This window comes from Macaca mulatta, chromosome 19 (genome assembly GCF_049350105.2).
Source record: "Macaca mulatta isolate MMU2019108-1 chromosome 19, T2T-MMU8v2.0, whole genome shotgun sequence".
NCBI classification, from domain to species: domain Eukaryota; kingdom Metazoa; phylum Chordata; class Mammalia; order Primates; family Cercopithecidae; genus Macaca; species Macaca mulatta.
The window spans coordinates 59474789-59488671 of record NC_133424.1 but is presented as its reverse complement, the minus strand read 5'-3'; the positions used below and the strand labels follow the sequence as shown (position 1 = coordinate 59488671).

The 13883-nt window shown below is 55.2% G+C and overlaps 1 protein-coding gene across 1 annotated transcript in view; it reads right to left on the bottom strand.

The window, feature by feature from the left end:
• Nucleotides 1-9926: 9926 nt before the first annotated feature.
• Nucleotides 9927-13883, bottom strand: part of ARHGAP35 (Rho GTPase activating protein 35) — a 147278-nt gene continuing 143321 nt past the window's right edge. The window contains exons 6-7 of the mRNA XM_028839122.2: nt 11341-11446; nt 9927-10423 (exon numbers count right to left, since the gene is read on the bottom strand). Coding sequence (XP_028694955.2) covers nt 10066-10423; nt 11341-11446 — 464 coding nt within the window. The 3' untranslated portion in view covers nt 9927-10065. The remainder of the gene's footprint in view (nt 10424-11340; nt 11447-13883) is intronic.

Genomic DNA, 13883 nt, shown 5'->3' with positions numbered 1-13883 from the left:
GGGGTTTCACCATGTTGGTCAGGCTGGTCTTGAACTTCTGACCTGAGGTGATCCACCCGCCTTGGCCTCCCAAAGTGCTGGGATTATAGGTGTAGGCCGCCGCGCCTGGCCTTTTTTCTTTTTTTTTTTTTTTTTTGAGATGGAGTCTTGCTCTGTCGCCCAGGGTGGAGTGCAGTGGCGCGATCTTGGCTCACTGCAGCCTCCACCTCTCAGGTTCAAGTGATTCTTCTGCCTCAGCCTCCTGAGTAGCTGGAACTACAGGCATGTGCCACCACACCTGGCTAATCTTTGTATTTTAAGTTGAGACAGGGTTTTGCCATGTTGGCCAGGCTGCTCTTGAACTCCTGAACTCAGGTGATCCACCCGCCTCGGCCTCCCAAAAATGCTGGGATTATAGGTGTAAGCCACTGCGCCTGGCCTGTTCAGCTAATTTTTAAAGAACTTTTTGTAGAGTCGGGGTCTCACTCTATTGCCCAGGCTGGTCTCAGACTGCTGGGCTCAAGTGATCCTCCCATCTTGACCTCCAAAGTGCTGGGATTACAGGCCTGAGCCACTGCACTTAACCAAGACAATTTTTCTTCTTCTTTTTTTTTTTTTTATTTGAGACAGAGTCTTGCTCTGTCATCAGTCTGGAGTGCAATGGTGTGATCTTGGCTCACTGCAACCTCCGCCTCCTGGGTTCAAGTAATTCTCCTGCCTTAGTTTCCCGAGTAGCTGGGACTACAGGTCCCCGCCACCACGCCCAGCTAATTTTTGTATTTTTAGTAGAGACAGGGTTTCACCATGTTGGCCAAGATGGTCCCGATGTCTTGACCTCGTGATCTGCCCGCCTCGGCCTCTCAAAGTGCTGGGATTACAGATGTGAGCCACCATGCGTGGCTGATATATATATATATATATATATATATATATATATATATATATATATATATATATATTTAAGAGCAGTTTTAGGCTCACAGCAACTTTTGCTTTTTGAAAACATTGGCTAAAATATTTTTATGTTGATGACTGAAGTCTTTTTTGTGTCCCATTAACTTGTGCACCCGAGGCAAGTGCTCCCAACAACTGAATCCTTGTTAACTCCTGGGTCCTGCCTGAATAATGGCCACATTCGTTTGTTTACTGTGTTCCTTCCACTAGGATGTCAGCTCCGGCAGGGAGTTTTTGTAATGATTTTGTCCCCCAGCCTGAATGAATAACACACTGAGAAAAGTACTTTTTCTTTTTTTTTTTTTTTGAGATGGAGTCTCGCTCTGTCGCCCAGGCTGGAGTGCAGTGGCGCGATCTCAGCTCTCTGCAAGCTCCACCTCCCGGATTCAGGCCATTCTCCTGCCTCAGCCTCCCGAGTAGCTGGGACTACAGGCACCCGCCACCACGCTCGGCTAATTTTTTGTGTTTTTAGTAGAGACGGGGTTTCACCGTGTTAGTCAGGATGGTCTCGATCTCCTGACCTCGTGATCCGCCCGTCTCAGCCTCCCAAAGTGCTGGGATTACAGGCGTGAGCCACCATGCCCGGCTGAAAAGTACTTTTTTTTTTTTAGACAGAGTCTGACTCCGTTGCCCAGGCTGGAGTGCAGTGGTGCGATCTTGGCTCACTGCAACCTTGAACTTCTTGAGTTCAAGCGATCCTCCCACCTCAGCCTCCTGAGTAGCTGGGAGTACAGGCATGCGCCACCACGCCCAGCTAATTTTGTATTTTTAGTAGAGATGGGGGTTTCTTCATGTTGCTCAGGCTGGTCTTGACCTTCCAGCCTCAAAGTGCTGGGCTCTCAAAGTGCTGCGATTACAGGCGTGAGTCACTGAGCCCAGCCCCAGCTGCTAATTTAAAAAAAAATGTTTTGTAGAGATAAGGTCTCACTTTGTTGAACAGGCTGTTCTTGAATTCCTGGGCTCAGGCGATCCTCCTCTCTTGGCCTCCCACAGTGCTAGGATCACAAGTATGAGCCACCATGCCCAGCTCAGAAAGTACTCTGAAAGAACCTATTTTTTTTTCCTTTGAAAGCAAAGAGAGTCTATGGCCATACACCCTGAATCCACCTGATCTTGTCCGAAAGCAAAGAGACCCATCTTGGTTGGCGGAGTCAGGGAGGGCTTTCCCTATGGAGTCTGAGGAGCTGAAATCTGAAGGACAAGGAGAAAGTTAGCAAGGTGGGGTGGCCTCAAGGGAGGACAGTGTTGGAGGAGGAGGGCACGATACTGCAAAGGGCCCGAGGTGGGCAGGCCCTGGGGGAGTTGGGGTGTCTGGACGAGAGTGCAAGGAAAGGCTCCTGGGAGGTGGGCAGGGTGCGGGGTGGGACCCTATGGAATAGTTCGGGCTTCCTCTAAGGGCACTGGAGACCCCTGGAGGATGTTACAGGAGGAGAGGCATGGCTAGATGTGAGATCTGATCTGCCCTCATGGAGATGGGAGTGGGTGAGCATGGAGGGCAGATGTCTTGGTAAGATCAGACAGGGATGGGGTGCAGGGAGCAGGAAGGGGAGTGCACTGGAAGGCAAAATGGAACTGGGAGGTGCACCTGGTTGACTCGAAGGGAGACAGACACCCCAAGGAGGCCCCCAGGGTCTCTCTCTGGCTGGAGGGGGGATCCTGGGAATGGACCTGTTTGGAGTAGGGGTCTGGAGTTTGGCTGTGGGTGTGTTACAGTGGAGTCCCCAAGTAGAGTGTCATAGACAGGTGGATATCATGTTTTGCTTGGAGCAGAGGTCTGGGCTGGAGTCATGTGGGAGAGGTTGGTTTGTAGATGGGGCAAGTCAAGGGCAAGGTTGAGACCACTGTGTTCGAAAAACCAACTGAAGGCTTACCATGCGTAAGGCATCTTGTTGGGCCTCCTGGGGCAGCCTATCTGGGAGCCACAAAGCTGCCCCCCAAAGCTCTCAACTTGGGTGCTGGTGGCTGAGAGGCTCATGTATAGAAAGCACACAAAGCTTGATGATCAAGAGCCAGAGAAGGCTGAGCACAGGGGCTCACGCCTGCCCTCCCAGTGCTTTGGGAGGCTGAGGTGGGAGGATTGCTTGAACCCAGGAGGTGGAGGCTGCAGTGAGCTCATGCTACTGCACTCCAGCCTGGGCGACAGAGCGGGACTTCGTCTAAAAAAAAAAAAAAAAAAAAAAGGCCAGGTGCAGTGGCTCATGCCTGTAATCCCAACACTTTGGAAAGCCAAGGCGGGTGGATCGTGAGGTCAAGAAATCAAGACCATTCTGGCTAACATGGTGAAACCCTGTTTCTACTAAAAATACAAAAATTAGCTGGGCCTGGTGGTGGCGCCTGTAATCCCAGCTACTCGGGAGGCTGAGGCAGGAGAAACACTTGAATCTGGGAGGCAGAGGTTGCAGTGAGCCGAGATTGCACCACTGCACTCCAGCCTGGGCGAGAGTGAGACTCCGTTTAAAAAAAACAAACAAAAGACACTCCTTGGCTAGTCAGCACGCAGAGCCCACTGCCTGTCCCGGTTCTGGTGTCTCCCTCAACCCAGCTCAGCACAGAGCAGGGCCCCAAGATGGCTCAGCCTTTTCCCAAAGAAGGGAAGAGGCCGGGCAGGGTGGTTCACACCTGTCATCTCAGTGCTTTGGGAGGCCGTGGCAGGAGGCTCACTTGAACCCAGGAGCTCGAGACCAGCCTGAGCAATAGAGTGAGATCTCATCTCTTAAAAAAAAAAAAAAAAAAAAGCCAGGTGTGGTAACATGTGCCTCTGTAGTCCCAGCTACTTGGAGGCTGAGGTGGGAGGATTGCGTCAGCCTACAAGTTCAAGGCTGCAGTGAGCCATGTTTGTGCCACTGCATTCCAGCCTGCACAACAGACTAAGGAAAAAAAAAAAAAAAAAAACAACTAGAGAAGACAGGTTTCTGTCAGCACATATTGAGTACCAACTGCACACCAGGAGGATGTAGAGATTTAATTAAACAACAACAACAACAACAATAATAAAGGAGAAACCCTGGCACACTCACGGGGAGTGACATAAACCCCCAGCAGGTAAATCCCAGATGCTGGGTGAATCCATGAGTAGAGAGGGTCAGGGACGTTTCTGGAGAAAGACTGGCTTTGAAGAACAGGGTAGGATCTGATGGGCAGGCTGGAGATTTGGGGAAGGGTGGATGGAAGGAATTTCAGGCAGAGAGAAGTGCTCAAAGCAAAGATCTGGAAGCAGAAAGCAGCCAGCTGCACTCAAAGAATGAGACTCAGCCAGGCGAGGTGGCTCACGCCTCTAATCCCAGCACTTTGGGAGGCTGAGGTGGGCAGATCACCTGAGGCCAGGAGTTCGAGACCAACCTCGCCAACATGGAGAAACCCCGTCTCTATGAAAAATACAAAATTAGCCAGGTGTGGTGGCGAGCGGCTGTAATCCCAGCTACTCAGGAGGCTGAGGCAGGAAAATCCCTTGAACTGGGGAGGCGGAGGTTGTGGTGAGACTAGATTGAGCCATTGCACTCTAGCCTGTGCAACAAGAGCAAAACTCCGTCTAAAAAAAAAAAAAAAAAAAAAAAGACTATTTTGACTGATGTTGGGGAGTTGGGTTAAAGGAGTGGGAGAGAAGAGCAGGATGGATCCAGAGCGTGGGGTTCTGCATGGATGTCAAGGAGCCTGGGCTATGGTCAGTAGGCACTTCCGTTTGTTTGCCTGCCTGGCTGAGCCTATGGCAAACAGCCGTCATCTCTGGTGCCAGCCCCTATTGATTGGTAGTGGCTACCTGGAGAGCGGTATGGCAGAGTGCGGTGATCAGCTAGCCATGTCTGCTATGGGCACAGGCAGGGAAGGATGCGTCTTGCATGCTGAGTAGTTCACCCTTCTGCTATGGAGATTGAGGGCAGGGAGGCCATTCAGGGTGTGGGAGTGTCTATTAGAGTCTAGTGAGCTTGAATTCGGGTCTAGGCTAGAATGGAGGCAGAGGGAAGAGAAGAGTCACACTCAAGTGACATTTGGGATCTTAGAAGCAGTAAGGGGTAAGGAGGGGGCCAAGGATAGAGCAAACGAGCCTGGGAGACTGGAAAGAGGGAGACAATCCTAACAAGAGCTTTTTAGGGGGTGAGCGGAGAGGAGGTGTTTTTGGTGGCAAGGCTTCTTTAGGAAGCCGCCCATCTCCGTCCCTGGAGGTGCTGTCCTGGGTGACGGTGGTGACAGTGGCTAACTCTGGCGTAGAGCCTGTGTCTCTGACCCCAGGGCCAGCACCAGGGAGTGAGTGTGACCTTTGGCTCTCCCCTCTCAGAACTTCAGCCCTGACCCCTCCCTTGAGAAGGGTCTGAAGTCGGCCACCTCCTGGACACAAGCCTGCTCATGATCCTGCCCCTGGAACTCCCCAGGCACTTCCACCCCCAGCCAGGAAGTGAGTCCAGGCATCTGACTCCCAGTACCGCCCGCATGGCCTCAGGCAGGAGGGGAGTGGGAAGGAAGGTCAGGAGCGGCACCTCTGGCATCCCCTGCCCATGCCTGCCTGCAGTTCCTGTGGCCATGGGGGTTCGTGGGGGCCACTTTAGGTGGTGCTGAGAGACCACAGGAATGACGCGGCCTTCTGGGAAGCTGTGCTGGAGAGGAAAGCAGGTGAGAGCTGGGAGCAGAAGCTCGTGTTGGCAAAGGGCCCCCCTGCGGGAGCCTCCTGCTTCCCATCCTTGGCTTAGGCGCCCGGGGAGACCCAGGTGTGCGCTGCACTGGCCCGGTAAGGAGGAGGCCCCCCTTCACTTCTCTCAGGTTTGGTTTTTTACAAGATTGATTTATTAACTATGATACAGATCACATAAGGCCTTTTCAGTTTTTTACACCATTCCCATTGAGACAAGTACAATACTTTGTAGCAAATACATGATTTTAAAAAACAAAACCAAACAAAAACACCTCAGTCAGAGATGCCTCAGCCTTCATTGAGGGCTGACCATGCACTAATTAGGTTGGAGCCTCAAAAAACCCACGATGTGTTTTTTAAAAAAAGTCTGGAAATTAAGCAAACATTCCTAACACCAGCTAAAGGATGTTCCGGTTAAAGCCCCTAAAATACAAAGAAATAATTGTTATACTTTCTTTACATACAAGTCTTCACTTTTGCTGCAAAACAGAATTTTGGGCATACAGCCAGACTACTAACACATTTCAATACCATTAATATGTTTTGTTTTTCTCAGAAACTCAAAATATTTGTTAATTCAACATATATAAAGATCATTTAACATGTGAAAATACAAGTACCAGAAAAATAAGCTGGCAGCAGCACTATTCCAAATTTTCAAACAAGTTTTATTTCCATACAATTCTGACATTTCCGTTTTTTTTTTTTTTTTTTTCTTAAATGTACACAGGGAACATGATTCTTTTTATGCAAACAATAACTTAGGCCCTGTCGTGACTACAGTGAAGTGTAGCATCACTGCCGGCTCCGCCACGGGAGGGCTGGAGGAGGCCAGCCCAGGCCAGCAGTGCCCGAGGTCACCGATCGCCTCCTGCTCTGCCCCCCGCGCGCCGTGCATTGGCCATGCTGCACCGACCGCACCGCGGCCGCGCCCCCACCGGACCCGCGACAGAAACTGCCCGCTTCCTGGGCCACTCTCTGACCTGGACACAAGACCACGTGCTCCGAGGGAGGGAGCCCACTCCCGTTACACCTCAGAGCCACGGAGCCGGGGCCGCTCCCTGCCGCAGCTTCCCTGGATCCCTGCGCTGCCTTTGGGAAATGAGCGCCTCAACAGGACCCAGGCCGCCGCGCGGCAGGGGCCCTCCTGGCCACCTCACCCTAATTTTTCTAGCTGGCGCCCCCAAAGCAGTGGCTTCTCATAGGAAAGGACGGGAGGGGAGCGCAGCTGAGGTGACTCTTGATGACAAGACGCTGCAGCTGGCCTGCTGTGGAGTTGTGTGTGTGTATGTCCAGAATGCCTGGTGGCCTGCGGGGGTCTCAACCAAAGGGATGCTGGCTTGACCCAGGCCTCCCTTCCCTAAGAGCAGCAGAAGCTGACTGAGGCACAGGGATGCCCCATCCCCTTCTGGCCAGCGAGCTGCTCCTATGATGTCACCCTCTGTCCACGGTGACAAAGACAGACATATCCTGCAGAAGAATCTGGGTCGCAGCAGGTGCCGCGCCTCCAGCAGGAAGCAAAACCAAGGCGGTAGAGGCAGGAGAGCAAGGAGACAGACACCCTGAAGCTCTCTCCCTCTTCCTCTCCAAATGCTAGGCGACAGGAAAGACAGGGACAATGCAGAGTAAATGTGTGCCGTGATACCCAGTGTGCGACACAAGCCAAGAATTCTAAGTGGATTCACGAGCCACACCACCCAGCCTCGGGTCCTCCCTCCTCAGCCGTCAGAGCCAGGATCAGTCTCTGGCTTTGCACCAAGGGCTGCTGTTCCCTCACACGGTGTCTGCACTCTCGCTGGGTGGCAGTGGCTGCCCCACGTCCCCATTCTGGACAAGCCAACGCCCACCTGCCCAGTGCTGAGAGCTGCATGCGGGTCCCATGAGCACCCTCTGTGCAAGCACCTTCCAGAACTTAGAGCCCCGATGAAAGCAGGGGTGGGGACAGCACGGTTCCAACAATCCCCAGGGATGCTCCCACACAAGGGCCTATTCAGTCTGCACGCTGCCCTGACCGGATGCTGAAGCCTGGCCTGCCACGACTGGCCATGCCGCTCAAACGACTGAGATGTCCTCTAGTCCCTCAGCCCAAAGCAGCAGACGAGAGGCTGAAGAGTTAGTGGGGGAAACAAGAGGAACCCCGGGGCTTCCTGTGCATGGAGGCTCCCTTCGGACATGAGCTGCCACAGTCCCCGCCTGCCCACCTTGGCTGACAGGGCGCTGCGTTGGGGGTGCCCCAGGCCTAGTTTCAGGTACTTCTGTGAGGGGACGGGTAGAAAGCCCAGGTGCTCCTCCTCACCGCCCCCTCCACACTCCGGGGAAGTCACTGGCTGCACACACATCTGTGGAATCAGGGGCCAGGTGGCTTAGGCCGTGGCTTTCGTGCTCACAAAACAGGTGGCAGTGTTAGCTCAAGCAGTGAGGGGGACTGGGCTGCTTTTGCCTGCGTTCATACAGGGATGGCCCAGGCCACCACCATGCTTTCCCTCCACTCCCAATTCCGTGAGGTGCTGACCAGGTGAGCAAGACCTTGAAAAGGGGGCGGGGTGAGTCAATGCGGCCGTTTCCTCATCTGCTGGGGCCCAGGACTGGGGGAGTTTGGGAACCTATCTGCCAACCTCAGCTACAACGAAACACAGATGTCACCTTCCAGTCAACCCTGGGCCTACAGGGCCAGGCACAGCTCCGCCAGAAAAGACAAAAATTCATCATCCAACATTCACAGAAAACACGCCTGGACCCTGGGTTTTTCTCCCATTAAAACTTGCAAGGGTACGTGAGTGTTTCCAAGCACCTTCGTTGGCCATTGTGAACTGGAGACAGTGAGCCAGCCGTCCCCAGAGGGAGCCTGGGAGACGAAGGGCCACTTCTGTCTCCAACCACTACAGGTGGGCATGGGCGGGGCAGCTGCAGACGCCCAGGAGGTGTCCATCAGGCCCCCTGGAATATACCACAGATCCTATTTCTTAAAGTGCAACGAGCCCCAAGGGCTGTCTGGTGTGGGGCCCTCTGCACCCCACTAGCTCTCGCCTGGGGGGTGCCCAGTCTTCCTGGCTGCAGAGGCCATGGCCCAGCCATGCAAGTTTGCAGTGCTAGAGGGCAGAGGTGGGCAGGAGAAGAGCTTTTCCTGGAGCAGTGGAAAGGCTGGGCTAGGGTGGTAGTGGGTGATAGGCAGGCACGGTGCCTCTGGGCCGGCAAGGACCAGGAAGGATGCCCCTTCGAGGGCACCAGCAGACCGCCATTCCTTCAAAGTGCCCCACCCCGCCCACATCTCCACGAACACTCCTGCCAGTGGCCTCCATGGCTGGGATGAAACGATTCCACTTCAACACCCAACACACCAACCCCAACCCCAAGTGCACCTGGCACCTTCCAGCAGTCCCCAACTCCCCACCAAGTGCCCACACACACACTCACACGTGCACACACACACACCCCACACGTACGCTCAAGTAGTGTTTCTATCGTAATGGACTGTGTTCTGGGGCAGCCCAGGTTCCAGCCTGCTCTGCCATCTCCCGGGCTCTCCCCACCAAGGGCTCAAACCCTCTTCTTGGGAAAACGGGGAATCTGGCGACTAGACCTAAGTGGGTGAGTGGGACCCCAGGAGGCTCTCAGGCCACAGCTCCAGGCATCCTGGTTTTGCTGCCACAAAGACGAGGGTCAATTCCACCTGTGTGCCTCCCTCCCTCCCGGCAGAGGTGGGCACAGAGTGAAATCTTGAGGTCTGTAGTTTTCTTTCCGTGTTTTTTTCCTTTTTAATTATTGGAAGGGTTTTTCCATTTTTTCTCCTAGTGTTCCTTTGTTTGCCAGGGAATGTTTCGGGAAGCCTGTGGAGTAGGACGGCGGGGATGAAGAGGGAAGTCCTGCACTCTCTGGGTCCAGGCACAAAGCTATCCTCCGTTGTTCTGATCTGCAGGGCCAGCGCCCTCAGCAGGTACCTAGTGGTGGCAGAGCCGTGGCCTACACGTTCCCCAGGAGCCACCAGCCGGGCTGCACCCTTACCTTGCAGGTGTGTGCAAATGGAAGGTGGGAAGAGACAGACCAGCGGGAAGTGTTCTCTTCGGGGGTTGCCAGCCCCGCCATGAATCTCAGAGCCTCCTCCTCCCCGGCAAAGGCCTGGGCACTGTCCCGACCACGGGCCCTGTACAAGCAGAGGGAGGCACCTGGAGGCTGGTGTGCGCAGCCAGGTGGGGTGGTGGTCCAGAGAACAGAGGGAGGGCACTGGGGCTGCTGCCTGCCTAGTTCAGTCCTCAAAAGGGTCCAAGTCAAAGGACAGGGCCCCATGGCTGCTGCCTGCAGCCAGCTCAGGTCTGCAGTGCCGGGCCCAGGGCACCTGGCAGCCTGGCGGATGGTACCATTGGCTGGTGCTCCCACTGAGGTCTTGAGAACATGATGGAGAGGGCCACTTGCCCCTGCCTCTGCCCCCAGTGGACTTGGTTTTGTTCAAGGCCAAATGCCACCCCGTCAGAGAGAGGACCGGTTCTCCTGTCGCCCCAGGTCTTGGTGGGTCACAGCGTGTGTTCGGCTTGAAGCTGGGAGGGAAGCAGTGGCTGCATTGGGGACTGGGGGGTGGGAGGAGGCGACTGTGGGGGCGACGGCTGACTTGTGACAGGCGTGGAAGTGAGGAAGGGGACGGTGGAAGCCACGGCGGAGGGGGAGCTGGGCCTGGCACCAGGGGGCTCGGTGATGGGCCGATTGTAGAAGAAGAAGGGGCACTGCTGAATGAAGAGTTCAATGATTGTCTGGTAGGTGCGCGTGGCTGTGAGGGCGTCCATGGTGCTGAAATCAGGTCTCATCAAGGTGGGCCAGAAGCAGATGGAGAGGTTCTCGCTGGTCATGAGATTCACCTTGTTGTTGTGGCTGACCCTGCGGGCGACACCAAACTCAATGGTCAGAACTGTGCAGGGCCCTGCCTGGCCCCAGGCGCTCATGGTCTTCAGCACGCAGGCTGAGCCCCGCCTGCACACCCTCAGGTGGAGCAGAAAAGGCCACGCGCAGCTCTGTGCCCTGCCCTGCCCTGCCCTGCCCGGGAGGCTGCGCCCTCAGTGTCCTCTCCCCTCCAGCCTAGCGCCTCCACATGGCCAACTTTGGAGAGGCTGCCCGGAGCCCTGAAAACCCCTGGGGGTGGACTGACCACCTCAGGGACTAGCTCTGCAGCCAGCCAAAGCAGTGGCGGTGCTCCAGCTGTGATGAGGGAGGGAGGCTGAGCGTCCTAAACCAGAGTGCCATCAGATGCCACTTGGCCAGCAGCCCTCCTCCACACACACGGAAGTTCAGGGAAGAGCCACATGGCCTCCCGCCTGCAGCCTGTGCTCCATGCTGGAGGCTGGCTCTCTCCTGCAGCACACCTCTCGAGGTGCGATGTCCCGGTTCTCCCCAGCTGGGAATGTGAATGCTGAGAGAGGACTTTCAGGGGCTCTGAGGTGTTTTGGATTCAGGAGAAGATTTCTGGAACATCAGCACCAACCAGAAGATCTCTCTCTGCCAGCTTTGGGGCGCAGGCCTACAAGAGGCCCCATGCCCGACAGAGCTAAGTGCACTGTCTGGTGTTGGGCAGGTTTGCGGCCACGTGGCCGCCCTCAGATAGGAGCAGGAGGGAGGCCTTAGGATGGGCGAGAGGCAGAGGCTCCAGGCGCTGAGCCCAGTGGGCACCACGGGAGGCCGGCCAGCGCCCCTTCCAGGCCAGGGCCTGAGGCTGCTACTGGCAGCCTTGTTCTGCGACGCACTGACCCTGGCTGTCAATTTTCCGGAGGAAAAACCAACCAGAAGGCCCTGCGACTTACTTGTTTAAGTGAGAGATGACATACTTGAAGACTTCGTGGTTTTCCTTTGGAAATTTCTTTAATACCTCCTTAAGGGCATGCAACTTCTGCTCCCGGTCGTTGATTTCTGAGGAGAGAGAAAACCAAAGCCTTGCCTTTCATGGCCGAGGCTGGTGGCCACCCCAGGGCGTGCTCTGTGATGGGCCTTCTCTGAGGGCAACCCAGGGCTTTCGGATGACACTAACTCCACTCTTTCCCCCAAAGCCTGTGCCCAAGGCTGGCACACCTGGCAGTGGCACTGGCCCAGGGGCCTGGCCCACCTCTGTGTCCCAGGCCCCCACTGAAGGGCGGCACTGTGTGCCTGGGGCTTCCTGGCCCCACCACCCGAGACAGAACGATCTGGAGAGACTACGCCATAAAGAACACCATTCTTTGCTCATCCGGTTGCCCCTGGAGACAGGCATCCCTACGCAGAAAGCCTGCTTGCTTCCTGACCAGATGGAGACAGGCAGCCGCTGCCACCCACCCACGCCAACAGACCTTTGAGGGAGGGAGTCGGTCATGAGACCAAGGCTCTGTCCTTTCCCTAGAGACACAGGGACCCTCCGCACATCCCCATTGGAGGGGCTGATGGAAACAGTGGGGGAATTCTTACGCACTTCACCAAAGGAACTATGCACCCCCTTTCCCCCCAATGCCCACACTTTGCCTATCACGGAATCCCAATGTCCTAGGGGAGGGAAAACAACTGCCTGGAATGCAGCTCGTAACCCGCGCCAGGCCCAGTTCCATGAGTCCCTGCAATCGTGTGAGGCAGGAACTTGTCACCCCATTTTGAGGATGAGGTATCTGAGGTTAGAAGTTGCAGAGCTGGGACTGGCTGTGGGGCTGGAGCCGTGGCCACTGGGCTTGCCATCCCTGAGTGGGTGTGGCCCACCTTGGCTGGGAAGGGCATCCCAGGCTGGTGAGGCACACATGTCCCAGAGCCCACCTGGAGCCCAGCTGGCTGAGACAGATTTCTCTGTGCAGGGAAAGACATCCCCATATTTCCTTCTTGGACTCCAGGGCACAGAAGAACCACGGGAGGGTCTCACGAAGGAGACGGCAGCTATCTCACAATTGGTGGCTGTGGGTGGGGTTGGTGAAGAGGGGGTCTATTATAACGCCGACGGTTGCTAATGGGCTTGGGGGTTCAGGCTCCTTTGAGATAGACGACGGTGCTGGATCGTCTGCCCCGGAGACACATGTGTACCATTCTGCTGATGAATCCGGGAGGGGTGCGGACTCCCTGAACCAGGTATTCTTTTCTTTTTCTTTTTGAGATGGAGTCTCGCTCTGTCACCCAGGCTGGAGTGCAGTGGCGCCATCTCGGCTCACTGCAAGCTCCACCTCCTGAGTTCACGCCATTCTCCTGCCTCAGCCTCCCAAGTAGCTGGGACTACAGGTGCCCGCCACCACACCTGGCTAATTTTTTGTATTTTTAGTAGAGATGGGGTTTCACTGTGTTAGCCAGGATGGTCTCGATCTCCTGACCTCGTGATCCACCCACCTTGGCCTCCCAAAGTGCTGGTATTACAGGTGTGAGCCACCGCACCCGGCCCTGAACCAGGTATTCTTTAGGAAACCCATGGCTCCTTAGTCACCTTTGCAGCAGGTGATGTGCCCGGAGGGTCAGAGTTGGGGGAGTTGCACAAGGACCCTGGGGAGAGTGAGACTTGGAAGAGCAGACAGAATCCCAAGGGCGGGAACGCGGAGCAGGGAGGAAGGCCCTGTGGTGGTCTGGAGTCCAGATCCTGACTCAGATGGCCCTGGGTACAAATCCAGCCTCTCGCGCCAACTGTGTCACCTTGGGCAAGTGACACCGTAGGGTCAGTCTCCTCGTCTGTAAAAGGTGCCTCCTTCATTCGGTGACACCCGGCAGTTAAATTCAGAGTTCACAGCTGGACACAAAATAAGGGCACCTGAGAGCCAGTCTACTTGCAGGGGCCAGGGGGAGGGAGGCTGCAGGGCTGGAAGGGACAGAGCTCCAGGAGCTCTCCCAGGCAGCCTAATGAGGATGAATGAAACCAGGCAAATCTGTGGCCTTGAGAGTGTAACTTCATGAGAGCAGTGTCTTGGTAACATCTGTCTATCAGAAATGACTAAAAAAGTCCTGGGAGCTAGTTATTGGGCTATGAGCAGCTTCATTTCTCTGAATCCAAGGTTTATTTTAAGGGTTCCACCTCAAGGGCACATTCTTTTCTTTTTCTTTTTTTCTTTTATGAGATGGAGTCTTGCTCTGTCCCCCAGGCTGGAGTGCAGTGGCGCGATCTCAGCTCACTGCAACCTCCACCTTCTGGGTTCAAGTGATTCTCCTGCCTCAGCCTCCCAAGTAGCTGGGACTACAGGTGCCTGCCACCACGCCTGGCTAATTTTTATATTTTTACTAGAGACAGGGTTTCCTCATGTTGTCCAGGCTGGTCTGGAACTCCTGACCTCAGGTGATCTACCTGCCTTGGCCTCCCAAAATGCTGGGATTACAGGCGTGAGCCACCGCACCCGGCCATGGGCACACTCTTTTCCAC